General features: G+C 43.1%; 1 protein-coding gene across 1 annotated transcript in view; it reads left to right on the forward strand.

Annotated features, from left to right (window-relative positions):
• The window catches only part of KDR (kinase insert domain receptor), a 43483-nt gene that overhangs the window by 21749 nt on the left and 3174 nt on the right, over window positions 1–18560 (forward strand). The window contains exons 15-27 of the mRNA XM_021701577.2: window positions 271–402; window positions 2698–2804; window positions 3237–3372; window positions 3744–3848; window positions 5178–5291; window positions 5866–5954; window positions 6528–6681; window positions 8593–8690; window positions 11071–11193; window positions 11345–11456; window positions 11792–11891; window positions 12294–12399; window positions 13849–14000. Of these exons, the coding sequence (XP_021557252.1) occupies window positions 271–402; window positions 2698–2804; window positions 3237–3372; window positions 3744–3848; window positions 5178–5291; window positions 5866–5954; window positions 6528–6681; window positions 8593–8690; window positions 11071–11193; window positions 11345–11456; window positions 11792–11891; window positions 12294–12399; window positions 13849–14000 (1528 nt within the window). The remainder of the gene's footprint in view (window positions 1–270; window positions 403–2697; window positions 2805–3236; window positions 3373–3743; window positions 3849–5177; window positions 5292–5865; window positions 5955–6527; window positions 6682–8592; window positions 8691–11070; window positions 11194–11344; window positions 11457–11791; window positions 11892–12293; window positions 12400–13848; window positions 14001–18560) is intronic.

An 18560-nucleotide genomic window follows, 5' to 3' on the forward strand; every position in this document is an offset into this window, starting at 1 on the left:
TCTTGATTTGTTTTAGGTAGAAAAAAGAAAAAAGGCAATATTAGTGTCCATGGTCTGGCTCATTTCCTAGATTCAGAATTAAAGTATTCAGAGCCTTGTTGAATTCTCATGGAAGCATGGGGGTGATGAGTCAGCAGTGCATCCTGTACCACTCTTTGGAATTAGATACTAGTCCAAGAAAAGGACACCATTTATATTTTTAGATTTTTTTCCTGAAAAACTCCACCAGATCACATCACAAATAGAAACATCATTTTTCTTTTCTCTTAGGTATTGTACTGAAAGATGGGAACCGGAACCTAACCATCCGCAGAGTGAGGAAGGAGGATGAAGGCCTCTATACCTGCCAGGCATGCAGTGTTCTTGGTTGTGCAAAAGTGGAGGCATTTTTCATAGTAGAAGGTCAGTGGAGATGCATGGACACATCAGGTGGTTTTAAAAACTTAGCTTGTATATATACTCACACACTTCGGGTGATTTTTGATAATCTTTGTACTTTGTATATGTTCTACTCTAAGTACGTATTATTTTAACCAGAAACCATAATCAATGTTATTTTAATTTTGCTTGTATCATATTTCCTATCCTTGCAGTTCTCGCTTTGGAAAATTTCTTAGCCAGACAGGTGGAATACCCTCCTTGCCCTTATTTTTTTCTTCATTTGAATGGCTTGGTTAACTTGTTGTGGAAGTGATACCCCTATATTTACTTGAAAAAACATTAGAATTACTGTTCAACCATCAAAATCAATGCTATCCAGATAATCACAAGGGTTCACAGTTTTCGCTGGACTACAGACAATTAAAATTTATTTGTGAACAATAGACCCTTGCTTCTCTGATGTGGAAGTTTTAGGGTGTCTAAATGTTAAAGGAAACTCCTATGTGGATGGAGGAGTGAGGTGAAATCTGGCATTTTCCCAGATGGGAAAGGTAATTTGTGACAGGATATTTTCTCTTCAGAAGTGTATTCCAATTTTAAAAAAGAATCTATCGGGGGAGCAATGAAACTCTATTATGTGGGTAAAGGAATGGTATACAAGGAGAAGAAAGAAGGATGGTGACAGAAGGAATAGCTGATGAATTTTTATGAACTCATCCTAACTTGTCTCTCAATGTCTAGATTTTAGTTCCCTTCATCTGTCAAATCGGTTACATCTTGATGACTTGTTTTCCAATCTGGAGGCTTATTACCATTTCATGAACTGCACTTGCAAAAAAGATTTCAAGTGTGTGAAATAAATAAAAATTTCAAGTGACATGGTGCTTTTGTCACTTCCAAAGGGCTTCATGTTGAGGGCAGATCCTAGCAGGGACTTCCAGCTCTCTCCTGTGCTCTGCCTCACCTCTGTTGGGGTGTTTGCATCGGGCTACCCACAGAGCTTGTATTTACTTGTACCCAAAAGGGAGTACTAAGAAGAAGAAAGGTAGATATTTAATTCTTCTCTTAGGTTCCCAAATCTTAGTATGGGAATATTAACACACTAACTTATATAGACAATTGAATCTTTGAACTTTTTACTATGTATAATGGACTTTTAGACCTCTGTGTAATGAAATTTATTTTAATAGGACCACCAGGGAAACAGAATCGACTTCCAAGCCGTACTTGGTACTTGGTTCTCCACTGTTAGCTCTTACTTGGCTAACTAGTTAATTCCTTGTTCTTCTGCCTTTTTGAGGCTGCCTTGGGCCACTTGGACAGCTTATTCGATTCACGCTACACTCATCCGATGGGAAGCCCTAGGTGATAATTGTCTCCTTATCGCCTCTTTGCTAATCACTCCTAGTTGAAAGCCTCCTCTGGCATTTAATTTCTCCCACTCAGAGCTGTCCTCTGGAGCCCTGAGCATCTGCAGCTTTCCCTGCCGACCTCTGCCTTACCTTTCATGGGTGGTTTAAACTCATTTTATCGCCAGGCCACGCGGGATGCTCTCATCTTGGCTTTCTCTCTTTTCCTAACTCAGGCTCCTGCCACACAAGGGCAAGGTAGTGTGATGGCTAACTGGTGTTGGACAGACTTTGTTTAGTCTTTACTCTTGACCACTCCCCCAACTTGCTGTGTGCCCTTTATGAAAGAGCTTAACCTCTCTGAGCTTGTTTCTCCATCTGAAAACTGAGCGTTGTTGAGAAGATTAAGTGGGATGACGTATTTAAAGTAATTAGCACCTAGGGGGTGCATAGTAACCAATCACTCAGCCACTTGTTTTCTTATATAATCCTTTCTCAAACTCTATACAGATGAAAACAGACTATCCATGCAAAACCAGACATTTATTTTCTCTAGAAAGAGGCCACTATAAATTATTCCAGAACTTACTGTGAATTAAAACATGCTTCTTTTCTTCCCTGTAGAATGTGATCTGTTTTCTTTCCATCAAAGACTGCTCTTCCTCCAAACACTTCATATGTTTTTCTTGTAAGACATCAGCATTTCTATCCTTGATATCCTTAATTTCTATCCTTAACTTTGGAATTTTATCATTGGAGGTTTTCATGGGCAGTGTTTTGCAAACTTTAAATTATCCATTAAGAATGTTATAGACTCCCTCCTACTTAGAGGCTTGTGACTATTATTGTCTAGGACTTTTTCCAAGTTGGTAAACTTGAGATCTTGCTTTAGTGTTGAACTTTGTTGTCTTATATAAAAAGGTACGGGTTTTCAACTGTCGATGCTCATTCAATTTCGTCTTTCCAGGTGCCCAGGAGAAGACGAACCTGGAAGTCATTATTCTAGTAGGCACGGCAGTGATTGCCATGTTCTTCTGGTTATTACTTGTCATCGTTCTACGGACCGTTAAGCGGGTAACAAAATCATTTCCCTTCCATCCCATGTACGTTGGTTTTCATGATTAATGAAAGCTGACTGGGGCTCTTTGAGTTGTTTCTTCCCATTGTTATTGGCTCAATGGGCACAGTTTTATTTCAATACAATAACATTCTTTCCCACTTTCTTTTGGCTGGACCACTGGGCTTTAATTGATAGAAGCCACTAGAGGAGAAAAGGGCTTGGACTGTCTAGTGTAATTAAGATTTAAGTACTTCATTCCGAGCTCATTTGGGGGCTAAGGGGACACTGGATGCAGGATTATAATAGGACTCACTCTCAAACTTCATGAGTTTTATTTGAAAATGAGACATCAGGAATGGGGCTTCTATAAACAACAATAATAAGCACACAAAAAACAACAGCCAGACAACAGAGCGTATGTGACTGGAAGGAATAATGCTTTCCAGGCCAGTGGAGGGGAACTGAAGACAGGCTACTTGTCCATCGTCATGGATCCAGATGAACTCCCCTTGGATGAGCACTGTGAACGCCTGCCTTATGATGCTAGCAAATGGGAGTTCCCCAGAGACCGGCTGAAACTAGGTGTGTTTTCAAGTGGTATTAAGTTGATGTTGGGTTTACCAGGACATCTCTTCCTCCTTTAGGATGATGACAAAATCTAGTTTATTCACATGTTGGATCCAGGTTCAGAATATTCATTCTGTCTCTTGAATTTGAGTAATCATCCTTTTAGTCACCTAGAATTAGGGTCTGTGTACAATTATCCAAAGCAGGACATTTGGAGAGCAAAGGGGGAGGGGTATTAAATAATGAAGCCAAGATAAGGGAGTTGAGCTGGCTTCTCCGAGTTAAACTGGGATGTTTGGTGACCCAATCTAGTCGGAATCTCTGCGTGTCACTTTGGTGCTGTCAGAGTCTAAGTCTGTTTTGTTTGCTGTCATCGTTGACTATAGGTAAGCCTCTCGGCCGTGGTGCCTTTGGCCAAGTGATTGAAGCGGATGCCTTTGGAATCGACAAGACAGCAACTTGCAGGACGGTGGCCGTCAAAATGTTAAAAGGTAAAAGCAAAATTATATGGCGCTATATCCCTCTATCTGTTTCATCCGGTCTGTAAACATGATGAAAGACTTGTATCGGCAGCTCTGTGGTTAGGTGAGCCCACTAGCCAAGCTTGTGGCTGGCTTAGGTGATACCTTTGCACAGATTGGGAAAAGGTTCCTCTTTCATAGCCTCATGTGAGGGTGCGTGCCCTGGCAGGCAAAGTTGAGGATGGGCTGCAGCTTCACCCACTTTCCCACTGCGCCTGAGGGCCCTTGTGCAGGGCATATAGCTTATACAACTGTACTTAGTGGCCTGACTAGAGGAAAATAATACCTTGGTGATGTAAAAATTGTTTTTTAACGTATTATGGTGCATTAGTGAGATAATTATAGACCATGTAGAGACACGGAAAGAAATTTAATATAATCAGTAAAAATAGTAGAGTGCAAAAACAGCATGTTTCCTAGAATTGGAATATGTGAAAGATTTTCTCCTATAAAGATAACGGTTGCACTAGGAAAAAAAGGACCACAGGTGACATGTTAAAAATCAAAAGCTTTATAAACAATGGTTAATCCTAATAGTAATGCAATTCTGGTCTTGTTATTTTAATTTGGGGAGGTGATGCATACACAGCTGTTAGCTCCAGTCGTGATGTGCTTCCACTGATGGAGGCAGGGCTGCGGACCCTTGGCCAGTAGGTCCTATGCATTTCAAAGCCATCTCTCTCCTTTAACCTATTCTCCCTTGCGGCTAAGGGTGTGTGCAATTTTGAGGTGGCTCATCAGGGTCTGAGGTGTAGACCGTGTGTGTGAATTAGAGGGAAGTGTACCGGTCTGTACAGGATCACACTTGCAGTTTTAGCCTCATCAGCCTCTTGGGCCAACTGGCCTTGCCAGCTGGCCCCTGTTAAGTTTCCTGCTTGGCACTGATTGGCGGTAACTTCAGCATAGCCCCTAACACATAAGGATATTTAATACATGGTGTTGCTTCCTTACGAGGAAGGACTGAAATAATCAGGCCCTAAGAAGCATAGTCAACCTGATATATGAAAATCCAATTTTGTAAGAGAAGAAAATCTGGGCATGATTCCATTTGCAGATGTATTCTCCATTTTGCAAAAGACTTCACAATGGATTCCTTTAAATATCAAACGTTCTGGGTGCACTTAAAGTAAGAATTGGAAAATATAATTTACACTTGACTTTCAAGGCACCCAGTCTGTAAATTGGATCACAGTTGTATTATCCCTAGAGGGTAGTTTGTACACATGAGTGCAGTGGGGCACAGATTCTCCTCAGCTAATGCCCACATTTATGATTTCCCTCTTTGCCATATATTTGTAGAAGGAGCAACACACAGTGAACACCGAGCCCTCATGTCTGAACTCAAGATCCTCATTCATATTGGCCACCATCTCAATGTGGTCAATCTTCTAGGTGCCTGTACCAAGCCAGGAGGTGAGTATCTGTGGATGGTTCTGGTGGCCTGATGATTTTGGCATATGATTTTCTGCTGGTATTTCAGGGAAACCCCTCAGCTCCCATGGCCTTGATTTCCTTAACTTAGGATGTGTGCCAGATTCCTAGATATAAATATATTTCGTGGAGGTTTAATGGACACTATAAATTATTCCAGAACTTCCTGTGAATTAGAAAATGCCATCTTACTATACTGCAGTTTGCTGCTTGTGTAAGAGGTTCAGATGAGAAAGGTAAACCTCTCAAAAAACCTGAAAGCAAAGACCTTAAGAGTAGTTCCCCCTAAAATGGAATCATCTTAGGTGATTGTGTTGAAAAGCAAGTGGGTAGATTTTCTTCCAAAAATCTGGTCCATCTTGCTGTGGAATTGCCAGTTGGTAAAAGAAAAGCTACATTATAAGGGCATTGTGACCAGCTGATTTCGATGATCCTGGCCCGGTGAAAGTTTGTAGTGTCCTTCGATGATATCTTCTGGTTCATCCATGAATTAAACACTTGATGAGATACATGAATGGAAACGTTTTCCTTTCTTAATATGCTGTGCTGTCTGCAGGGCCACTCATGGTGATTGTGGAGTTTTGCAAGTTTGGAAACCTGTCAACTTACTTAAGGAACAAGAGAAATGAATTTGTCCCCTACAAGGTATGTCATTTAACTCAGCTCTGGCTGCATTGTAAAATGGAGGAAGATATAGGTTAATCTTTCGCTGTTAAAATGCGGTGAAGAACTTGTGAGGAGTCTTCTTTTGGCTGTTTTAATTTCCTCTTTTACCTGCTGGGGGACATATCTTCTCGTGGTTGGTTTTTGTTTTTGTTTTTGTTCTGTGACTCTAATCTACTGACCCATTAGAGATGGTGCCTGAGGAGGGGAGAAGGTGGGCATGATTAAGGAAAGGGAAGGATATCTCTGGATTATTTTCTCTCTCTCTCCTAGCAGTATTTGGCCCCATGGAGTGTCAGTCCCTCCATAAAGAGCACCCTAATGTTGGAAGTGTGTCTGAAATACACTTGAAACAATGCGTTTATCTCTTTAAGCTAAAGAAGAAACTAGGCTTTATGGAAGAAAATCTATTATGTAGAACACTTACCCCAAATTCCAGCCTAAAGATTCCATATTCCTGAAACTGATGTCCTTCTTGTCTGCTTTTAATAGCTATAATTGTTTTCTAGAGACCTCTTTTGTATTCAAGGAGTTTGTGCATTTGCTTCTTTATAGACCAAAGGAGCACGATTCCGTCAAGGGAAAGAATACGTTGGGGAAATCACTATGGATCCGAAACGCCGCTTGGACAGTATCACCAGTAGTCAGAGCTCAGCCAGCTCTGGATTTGTTGAGGAGAAGTCCCTCAGTGATGTGGAGGAAGAGGAAGGTACCTGCCATTGCTTTCTCTACACTTAACGCGTGCTCTTGCAGGAAAGAGAAAGTGATAGAGTGTTACAAGGAATTTTGTCATGGGAAAAGTTCAATACTCCCTCATATTTGGAAGAGACCTAAATTTCTAGACTCCTCCATTCAGTTTTCCCAAAAGAGAGTTGTGGAAGCCCTAACTAAGCAGCTGGCTAAGTTGTGAGGCAAAGCATGGGGCGAGCCTGAGAAATCTCAGTATCCCAGGAGGGCCAAGCAGTCAGCAACAACCAAACCAATGCTTTGAGGCTATTGGTTCAGCATTTAGTAGCAGGAGAGACTCAGCACTTTATTCCCGGAGGACAAAGGAGGCTCTCCGGTGGTTGATTAGCCTCCCCATTGCCCTAAGCAGTTCAGCCCCACACCCCCTGAGTCACCGGACCTCTCCAAGGCAGCGTAGGGATCACCTGCTGCTTCTACCCGATTGCAAGTGGCTTCTCAAGTCTTTCTTGCAACCATACTTCCTCAGAGGAGTCTTGGTAAGCATATTTTTCTTTATCCAGTTATGCTTCCAGTGATATTTTAGTGTTCTCTCTGAGTAGAGCTGTGTTCGCAGTCTAACTTCCAGGATTTCTTCCAGCTCCAGGATACACTGTCTATCTGCTTCCCTTAGAAGGAGCAGAGACAGCTCCATGGATGTAGAGATGGAGCTTCCTGACAGCTGGCTCCTCTTGAGGCATGAGCTTAGAAGAATCCAGTCATGAAATAGTGAGAGAAACTTGCTTCCCTTTCCCTAGACATGAGGCTACAGATAGAACTTAAATCTGGCTTCTTTCTCTGAGAAGCCGAGCAGAGTGTGCAGAGCTGGAACTTGGTCTAGAAGAGTGTGGAGAGGCCATCTAGACCTCACGTAACTGGGCCCACACTGAGTGGCGCCCTCTCTGTCCCATCCTTCTCTCTCACAAAATGGTGGCCAGTGCACTGGAAACCCGAAGGACTGGGATACTCAGTTGGAGTAGAAAGGGTGTTGGCCTGGAATTTGTCTTTCACTAATTGTTAACTGAGAGCCCTCTAGCCCTAAGCATAAAAAAATCATTGAGAAAAAGGTTCTCAGTCTTTTTAATACTTACAAGGTTATTATTACAAGTGAGTTTTCATTTACTCTGGCATTTGTCTCTAGGAGAGAAGCCATGTCTTATCTTATCTGACCAAAGTTAAGAGATCATGTTGAAACACCCATTAATGTCTTGGTGTTTATTTGTACCAGTTGCACGGAAATAAATACCACCAATTTACGTAAAACCATCTTTCTCTCAATGTTCCTGTCACCTCTCATTCATATCCTTGAAGGGAAAAAAGCATCCTCGCAGGCCTGTTTTAATGTGTTTACAGCACTTTCTCAGCTTGAAAATGAGAGAAGTAAATATATTTCTGGTATTTTTGGTTATCTGTTGTAGATTATAATTTGACCTTTGGCCTTTGTCCCAGGACAAAGCCTGGAGAGAAAAGATTCAATGACCCTGAATATTGTTGTTTTATTTTTAGAGTTCTTGATATGAAACTATTGTTTATCCCTCTGGGTACATGGACAAAAAAACAACAGTTTAAAACAGCAAACTTAAAAAAGTCCTCTTTCTCTCCTTGCCATCTCTGCCAAATGTAGCTCCCTTCTGCCTCCTGGATTTGCTAGTTCAATCTGACTAAGATGGAAAAAAAAAACCCAACATTTTTTTTTTTTTTTTCTGCTAAGGGGTATGATGAAAGCTAATAATACCGGGATTCAGCAAATTTACAGAAGATACAGGCATTTTTCTCTCTGCTTCTATTTCCAGAAGTTTAACTCCCAAGTGTTAAGATGAAGATTACTCTAACAAACTTAGGAACAAATAGTTTTTGGTGGCAATACTGATCTCTGTCCTCCTCCATCTTCTGACAGTTTCTGAAGATCTGTACAAGAACTTCCTGACCTTGGAGCATCTCATCTGTTACAGCTTCCAAGTGGCTAAGGGCATGGAGTTTTTGGCATCACGGAAGGTAAGACAGCTCAGGGGGGACCTGAAGTATCTCTTCAGATCACAGATCTGGAAGTAAGATTTCCAGTGCCAGCCACTGGAATTTGGTTAGGGACTGTAATTTGTTCTCCACTGCTGGGACTATTCAAAGAGTTCTGTTGGAGAGACCCCGTGTCTGCTAATTTAAGGAGGTGTAAGGATTTCATGAAATTAACTAACTCATGTGATAAATATTTATCGACCATCTATGAAGTGCAGGCAGTCTTCTAAGCACTAAGGATACTGTGTGAACCAACAGGCAAAACTCTCCTCCTTCATGGAGTTTACATCCTATTGGGTGAAACAAGTGGTGAACAATATAAACAGGTCAAATACATAGTAGGTTGGAAGGGAAATAAGCACTATGGGGAAAAATAAGCAGGAAAGGGTTAGAGAGTATACAAGAGTGCTGTGTTTGTGTGTGCATATGCTTCTGTGTTTGTGTACATCAATTTTAAACAGAATGAACAGGGAAGGCTTTATAAGAATGTGACATCTGAGCAGCGACCTGGAAAAGGTGAGGGACTGAGCCTTGCAGATATCTTGGCGTGAGAGAGTCTATTTTTTTTTTTTAATATTTTATTTATTTATTTGACAGAGAGAGTCACAGCAAGAGAGGGAACACAAGCAGGGGGAGTGGGAGAGGGAGAAGCAGGCTTCCCGCGGAGCAGGGAGCCTGATGCGGGGCTCGATCCCAGGACCCCGGGATCATGACCTGAGCCGAAGGCAGACGCTTAACGACTGAGCCACCCAGGCGCCCCGAGAGAGTCTATTTTTAATTTATTTTACATTCATCACCATCCATCAAAAAGTATTTGTTAGTGGTATAATTAGAAAGCAGGAAGGACAGGCTTCAGATGAGAGCGATTATAAAAGCTAAAATTAGAAAAGTAGGCCAAACAAAGACTGAGGTGGGGACGTGACAAGTTACAAATATTCCAGAGGCTGTAAACACCACGGCGGGAGCGGGGTCGGTTGAAGTCACCCCTCTGGAAAGGGTAGAATGGATGGTTTTATATTAAACAAGGAAAATTCAAATTAAGTTTTAGGAAAAATGATCAGTTGACAGAATGCATTGGCTGCACCCTCCTGGGGTGGGGTGGGGAAGAAAGACTTAACATTTTTGCTTTTCTAAATTAGAGTGAAATCTCTAACCCATTTCTTTTTCTGAAGCTTAAACCTTGTCACAGCTTTCAGAGCCTCAGGATATCGAAAGTTTCTGTCCGGGAGCTCTTGTCTCCTTTCTCCCAAGGAGAGAATAATATTTTATTATTATTTTTAAAGGCCAGAGCCTGCTGTTTAGTCAGGGTATCTTTCGAATGGGAAGGGAATGGGGTGGGGACCGTCAAGTTCCCTTGCATCTACCAGCGGGTGTCTTGAAGACTACCTGGTTGTTGGGCTGAAAAAGGAAGCTCTTTGATTGGGGGAAAAGTAGAGAGGACTATCTAGTTTTTGGAGTCTCCTGTCTTGCTCAGTCATGCTTGACAGAATGCTTTTGAATATGCCTCTTTCAGAAGGAAGTGCTGCACAGAGACAAGGGTGTGGGGTGGTCAGCCATGCCTGGTTCCCGGGATCACTCCTGCCCTGGCTTCAGAATTCTCCTCTGAGCCCTTCATTCATTTATAAATGTTCCCCAGACTTTTATTCCCTTACAAATCTACCAGGTGAAGCTAAAGCTGCTCAGTAGTAGGAAGTTAAATGAGGATGGGGAATATCTAGATGAGAGAAACTGAGGACCAGAAAAGAGTGGAGAGAAAGCAGGGGGAATTAGGTTTTCCTTTTTTAGGGCACCAGAGAATCAACTTGACCCGTGAGAAGCTGAAATCTCTTTCATAGACCTTTATGATAATCCAACACTTTGAAACAGGATGAGCCCCACGGGGGATGGTTTATCAGAGCCGGTCATTTTCAGTTCCATATGGAACCGAGAAACCAACCAAAGGCACCAAACCAAGGAGAGCCCATTGTTCCTGATTTCTGAGCATTCATTCAGAATAGGAGGGCATTCTAGGGCCTCCTTAGAATAACAGGTTTTAACCGTATATGGTGCCAGGCGAAAGGGATATGTGGATGTGACCAGAAACACATTCTTAATTGTGTCCAAGAGAAGTCTATTTATGACTCCATCATCATACTATAACTTAATTATTTAACTCCAAAATCTGGGACTCTTTATGGGATAAGCAGATGTGTGTCTCAACAAAAGTCAGACTTCTTTCTTGAAGTGTTGATGAAAGATATTAGCCCAGTTCTTGTTAATCAGTTGGTTTTCTGATGTGGGGCTTTTTAAAGCATGAGGTCACAACAGATGCAGAAGACATCAGCTGCACCGTGACCTAACGTACACACGGTTCTTTTTGCAGTGTATCCACAGGGACCTGGCCGCACGCAACATCCTCTTGTCGGAGAAGAACGTGGTTAAAATCTGTGACTTTGGCTTGGCCCGGGATATTTATAAAGACCCAGATTATGTCAGAAAAGGAGATGTAAGTTTCAAAGATGAGCCCAGTGCTCTGTTAAGTTGCAGGATCCAAATTCCTCTTTGCAAGCTTCGGGACCTTCTTTGGGAACAAAGGAAATGTTTTCTTCAGATATGTGCTAAGTTGGGTTCTGATTCCTTGTCTTCTACCCTCTTAGGCTCGCCTCCCTTTGAAATGGATGGCCCCAGAAACAATTTTTGACAGAGTGTACACAATTCAGAGTGATGTGTGGTCTTTCGGTGTCTTGCTCTGGGAAATATTTTCCTTAGGTAAGTCACTTGCTTTTTGTTCCTCCATCCATACTCCAAAGAGGATGATAGAAGTCAGTGGCCCCAGTGCACCTTTTCCTCTCCTGTGTTCCACCTTGATCTGGTGAAAGTTACTTGGAAGCTTTGGATAGTTAAAAAAAAAAAAAATATATATATATATATATATATACACACACACATATATATACACACACATACATATACGAATATACAAAAAATATATAAATATACATGTATATGTATGTATGAATGTATTTGGGAAGATGTTCAAGAATCACGGTTTTCTATAAGAAAAAAATCAAATCAAATAATGTCCCATTCCTGTTTTATTCTAGGTGCTTCTCCATATCCTGGAGTAAAGATTGATGAGGAATTCTGTAGGCGATTAAAAGAAGGCACTAGAATGAGGGCCCCTGATTATGCCACACCAGAAATGTAAGACTGAACACATCTTCCTATCCTTTCTTTGCTCACAAAAACTCCCCCTGCCCAGAAGACTTTTCATGATACAGACCTCTTTCATGGCCCCATCTGTATCCTGCTTCTCCCTGGAAGTCTTCCTTGATAATCTCAAGCAGAGAGTCATCTCTTCTGAAAACAACAGCACTTTATCTATACTCACGAGTTAGTTTTTATTAGATATCAATTTATAACATTTCCTGTACATACTTGATGCTCCAAGTGTAGGGCTCTGTGTTTTATACGGTGTTGAATTACTATTTAGTGTCTGGGCTCATGGTGGACTTTTCATAAATGTTTACTCACTCAAGTGCTTGTTTTCAGCATCAGATGAGGAAGAAGGAGACAGTTAATGACATTAGTGTTTTGCTTCTCTAGATACCAGACCATGCTTGACTGCTGGCACGGGGAGCCCAATCAGAGACCCACGTTTTCAGAGCTGGTGGAACACTTGGGAAATCTGTTACAAGCTAATGCTCAGCAGGTTTGTGACCTCCATCCAAGAAGTATATCCAAGGCCTCCTCTCATAGCCATCATATTCTTATAAAGATTTATTTATTTATTTATTTGAGACAGAGAGAATGAGAGAGAGAGAGCACATGAGAGGGGGGAGGGTCAGAGGGAGAAGCAGGCTCCCTGCCGAGCAGGGAGCCCGATGCGGGACTCGATCCAGGGACTCCAGGATCATGACCTGAGCCGAAGGCAGTCGCTTAACCAACTGAGCCACCCAGGCGCCCTCATAGCCCTCATATTCTTACAGACCTGAGCAATAATGCTTTTTTAAAAGCTATAACTCCCTGTTTAGACAGATGAGATCCTAACCACTCATTCCTCCTGATAATATCTTTTTCTTGTCTTCAGATACTCTTCTGAAGTGAAATTAATCAATCCATAAAAATGAGTTGGGGGGCGCCTGGGTGGCTCAGTCATTAAGCGTCTGCCTTCGGCTCAGGTCATGATCCCAGGGCCCTGGGATGGAGCCCCGCGTCGGACTCCCTGCTCCGCGGGAAGCCTGCTTCTCCCTCTCCCACTCCCCCTGCTTGTGTTCCCTCTCTCGCTATGTCTCTCTCTGTCAAATAAATAAATAAAATCTTTAAAAAAATAAAAAAATAAAAATGAGTTGGTCCACAGAATATCAACAATGAACAGAATTTCAAGGAATTTTTAATACACTGTATAGGCAAACCCATATCTGAACCCTGCAAAATAGATGGCTTTTTCCTCAGTAAAATCCCAGACCCCCATAACTTCCACTGGAGGATTTTAGAACTGTAACCTTTACCATTAGAAAGTTATTTAATCTCCAGTCAAGGGCCTCTTAATACCATGAATGGGAGCCAATTTCCTCTTGCTTTTCTTTGGAACAGGTGGGGAACAATGGGTCAAATCTGTTTTTATCAGTAAGCCTTTCAAACATTTAAAGGTATCACATTGCCCTTTCTCTCTTTCTCTTGATGAAGTAATGTTAAATTGTGCGACCTTTTCTCAGAAGACCCATTTTCCTGCACATTTATTGCTTTTCTCTAGACTGGCATCAGCTTTTCCATTGCCTGGACGTGTAGAAGCTAACACTGGGTGACATACCCTCTAAAAGACCTGGCTCTTGTAGGTGGGGCTTTGTGAAGAAATGATTCCTCAGCCCTCCGTGTTCTGTTGCCACATCACTGGCCACAGCCTGCTTTGTCTTCCTTGTGACCACAGTTCTCTGCGGTCCCCTTACTCCTCTTGTCTTTATATGAACTCCTTTAACTTACTTTCATATATACATATCCCTCTCAAGGGCCCTTTTGTTTTTGACAAACCATTTTTAATGTTGTCTTTAAGTTCTGCACTCAGATATGAAAGCGACAGACCCCATGGCCTTTGTTTCTCATGAAAAGGCTCTTGAGGGGCTGGAGCCATAGCAATAGAACTCCATGTTTGTTGTTTCAGGATGGCAAAGACTACATTGTTCTCCCGATATCAGAGACTTTGAGCATGGAAGAGGATTCTGGACTCTCCCTGCCTACCTCACCTGTTTCCTGTATGGAGGAAGAGGAAGTGTGTGACCCCAAATTCCATTATGACAACACAGCAGGAATCAGGTACTGTATATGGTCAACATCCCCAGGGGGACGGGGGCACTTCAAGGTCATTTGGGGAGGGGGTGGAAGGAAGGCTGCATCTCACTTCCACATTTAACCTTAGCCCTGAGACTGCTGTCAAGGGAAGCGCTCCTTGAAGAGGGCTGGGGTAGGTGAGTTGGTTCCCATCTGTGGTCCACATTGCTGCCATAGCTGTTTCTTTAGAATTCTAAGCCCTGCAGCTGCAAATAGCTGGAATGCCACAGTTTGTTAATCTCCAGAAAAAGAGACCAATTTTATATAGACATCTGTATTTAAATTATCCCCATGTACTCTTTTATTAATGTGAATTAAATGGCTTAGGAAAGATTCAGGAAGGAAGAGTTTTATGCATATATGAGAACACACATGTCTCCCTGGCCAGGATGCAGTGTGCCATGGGGATGTGTCCTGAATTGGACTGGACAGCACATCTTCAGAAGCCCCTCCCTAGTCTGATTTTCAGCTTTTCATTTGCATAATGGGACTTCTGGACTTACTTAAAACACATGCACTGCGGTCCTCTCCTGATTTGTAAAGGGGTTCTGAAGGCAGCTTTCTTTTTTCTCTCTCCCGGCACCTGTGCCTGAGGAAAGAGTTGATACAGTGTCTACAATATGATATTAAAATTGCCTTTTACTAAGGCTTTGTTCCCCTCCCCCCACTCTTTTGGGTGTTTTCCTCCCGTAACTCCCCCCCCCCCCCCCCCCCCCCGCCCAACTGCAGGGTCCAGCCTGCACTCGTGAGTGTGCTGTGACTGCAGGAGGGGCATGGAGCTCTAGGTTAGCCAGGCGGCCAGGTCGTGGGCAAGGAGGCCCCCTGGACAGCTTGTTCTGGGGAATCACATGGGGTGGCAGGAACACTGCCGGAGTGGGTAGAAGCTAACGCATAAGCTGCCGGTTACATTTGTGTCGAGAACTTTTAGCATTTTTTCAAAGAACTTTTCCTCCTGTTATCAGATTTTGCCTACATGATACCTCGCAGAGTTACGCAAGAGAGAAACTCTTACCCTTCTTGATGGGGATGTTGAATGTGAGGCTCAGAGCAGTCACCTGGTGGAAATAAACAACTATGGTTAAAGATCCAGATTTTAGAGTCAGATAGAACTGGCTGGGCCACTAAGTCTCCCTCTTAGTGACCTGGTGCACATCTTCATCTTGACCCAGGTGAAGACACTGGTGTTCAAAAATGATTCTTTTGAGAATTGCATGGTATAACATATTTCTATGTGCCGGGCACTTAGGGAGCCCTCGATACGTGATAGCTACTAAGCAGGATGAATCCACTTTCTCCGATCTCTATGTCCTGTTTTCTGCCCCAGCAAAGAGGGACCCTCAAAGAGAAAGGTGAATGAACTGGAAGCCAAAAGTGCCACTCTCATGTTTAAAAACCTCTAGTTCAAGCTCGGCTGGCCTTCTGGTGTGGTAATTATTCCTACAACAGCGCTGCCTTCTTTATCAGAAAGCCATTTGATCATGAACTCTGTTCCTTGGGTTTTGTGTGACCAGGTGGAGTGAGGACCCGAGCGGCAGCCTCTTGGCTTGCTTGGACGCTTTGCATATGGTGCTGAGAGTCGATGAAGTCATGTTTGTGTAATGGAAGTGCCAAATGCGATGCTGGATCTAAATCAGGGCTGCTAACATTTATCCCCAGAAGCATGGACAAATGTGATACCACACTCTGAACATAGGCCTGGCTCCTATTTTCTGTCTGTGATTTTCGAATTGGTCTTTCCAGTCCAGTTTCTCTTTTATCCAGCCATAATTTGAAAAATAAAATGGAAATCGGAATCTTTTGTCTGCACCCCCTCTTCACCTCTGCCACCCTTTTTTCTTTCTTTCTTTTTTTTTTTTTTAAAGATTTTATTTATTTGCAAGAGAGAGAATGAGAGACAGAGAGCATGAGAGGGAGGAGGGTCAGAGGGAGAAGCAGACTCCCTGCTCAGCAGGGAGCCTGATGTGGGACTCGATCCTGGGACTCCAGGATCATGACCTGAGCTGAAGGCAGTCGCTTAACCAACTGAGCCACCCAGGCGCCCCACCCTTTTTCCTTTTATCAAAACAAGACTCTGCAGTCACATTTTAATCATCTGGGTTAAAAGAAGCGCAGCGTTGAGACATCTGCACACGGCACACCTGGTTTTGAGGCTCTCGTTTGGTTCTGCTTCCCTGGGGAGACCAGAGATGAGGCTGGGGTACTTTTCAGCAAACTTGTTCTATTCTTTTTCCCATTTCCAGTCAGGTAGAAAAGCTGAGGAGGCTTTCTCATTTGCTTCGTCTTTATAGTTTTCAATCTCATCGCATTATAAATAGAGCTGGACAGAGACATCACTGTGGGTACCAACCTCATGATTTGTTGCCCCTTTAAATTATTGAAAAATATTTCTTCAACATTTATTTAGCAAAGAGGCCGAGAGGTGCGTGGGGGAAGGGTGAACAGGATGGACCACTAGTGTCTAGACTTTGCTTTGTCTCTAATTTCCCCTGTGGATCAGCTCTGGCCCCAAGTTTGCATGCTTTCTGCAAGAAAACACGTATTAATTGGACTCATCTTTCTTTGAGGGCAGTTTGGGGACCATCTGTGGTTGCTCCATCATTTGCCCCCGGGGAGTTTCACCTCCCACTCCAAGCAGCTTATCAAAGATTTCTTTTCTCTCCCAGAGAAAGGTTTTGGCACATACCATTTTTCTTCATTTTGGTTAATTGCTGGTGATGATTTAGTGCTCCTTGCGGATTGATGTCTGGGACAGCCTCCTGGCTAGATGTTCCTGAATTTGGCTGTGATATCAGAATGCTTGAAGTGAAACTGTCCTTTCTCCACCTTTTTTGTCCGTCTTCTCCCCCGCACTGGTCCCACCACACGGTCAGTGCCTGTGTGGGAGAGAGCAGTGCTGTGCACACAGTAGGTCCTTCATAAAGACTTGAACTATCATATCCATTGTTCTCTTCTACGTTTTCCTTCCTGATACTTTTCCAAGGGAGTCAGTGTGGAGTAGGGTAGCAAAACAAAGCAAAACAATGGGCTTTAAATCTGAAGGCCAATTTCGAATCACAGTCCTAGCCATTTCCTCCTTAAGTCTTAGCTTCCTCAACTGTTTTTTTCTGAGGCAGCTGTATTATTGCCCAAGCTCACCCCCTCTAGTTGATTCTATATGCCACATATCTCTGGAATCGATCTACTTCTGCACACTCTGTGGGCATCACTTCTCTTGGGCAGGCTGCCCTTCTTTCTTCTAGAGACATGGAAAAGAGCCCCCTAATTGTCTCACTGCCTGTTTTCACCTTCCTCTACCAGAGCCATCTTTCTAAAGGGTTCATCTGACTTTGTCAATCTCATGCTTCAAATCCTTCAGTGGCTGCTCATAACCCAGATAGTCTAGTTCTGTGATTTTGGACAAGTTCCTCTTCTGAAGTTGGGATAATAGCACCCACCCCTCACAGATACCATTTATGAAGATGCTATGAGAGAGCAGTTGAGGAACATTTAGCACAGTGCTTGGCATGGGGTGGAGTCTCAGGAAAGGGTTCCTGAGTGAGTGAGTGAATCAATGAATGATTAACTGTAGTACCATTAGGGACTGGACTCAGGAGAAGTGGGTTTTTCTCTGTCTCCTTATATATCATGTCCTCTTTCTTGTGGAGATTCCTGAGTGAGGATGTCACTGGTGAACCTCATTCTCTCCTCTCTGTAAGGAGAGGAACCAGCCTCCTGGTTCCAGGGGAAGGAGACTCGATTTCCTTTCTCCTCTGGCTCAAGTGTGTCTTCACTCCACTTGGTCATAGAAAACACAGGAATATGTAACATGTCCAGAAGCCTGCCTGTCGGGGGAAGTATGCTGGGATAAGCGTGGAGAGTGAATTTGCTGTCCCTTGCTGTGAAAAGGACTTCCCTTCTTTCCACTTGGGCTGTTGGTGCTTTTAACAGAATCAGACTCACCCAAAGCCACATGGCAGGGAAGGAGCGCCCCCAGGAAACAGGTGATATGTTGTCTGACAAGTCCTATTCTTTGAACTCCTGAAGGAAAATGGTACCCTTTGGAATTCAAAGGAGGAAAACAAGCTTTGGCTGATAGAGAATCATTCTTTCTAAGAACACTTGCCACCCACCTCATTCATCCTCCACATAGCTCTGTGAGTGAGGGAGGGAAAGCTATTGCCAACACATTTTAAAGACAGGACAACAGAAGCATAGAAATATTCATGACTTTCCCAAGTTTGTAGTCAGTGGTAGACTTTGAAATAGATGAAACATCTCATGACTCTTGAACCACTGCTTTTTCCCAAGACCAGCAATTCTGTGGGCTGAACATAGGGGATTGTGAGACTGAGCGTGCAGCACCCCCTCCCCGCCCAACACACACACCCTTAGCCTCTATTACATGCAGAAGGAGGAGGTTGTCTCCAGATCCTGCTGAGTTCAGTGTCTTTTACAGAACCCAGGTGAGATCCAGTGAGATCCCCAGGTGCTTCCTCTGCCCATCTTTCACTGAATGGTTGCTCTGAGGGCATTATCTAGAAAAACTTTTCTGGAGGTGGCCAGAAA

The sequence above is a fragment of the Neomonachus schauinslandi genome, chromosome 2 (genome assembly GCF_002201575.2).
Source record: "Neomonachus schauinslandi chromosome 2, ASM220157v2, whole genome shotgun sequence".
Taxonomy (NCBI): Eukaryota; Metazoa; Chordata; class Mammalia; order Carnivora; family Phocidae; genus Neomonachus; species Neomonachus schauinslandi.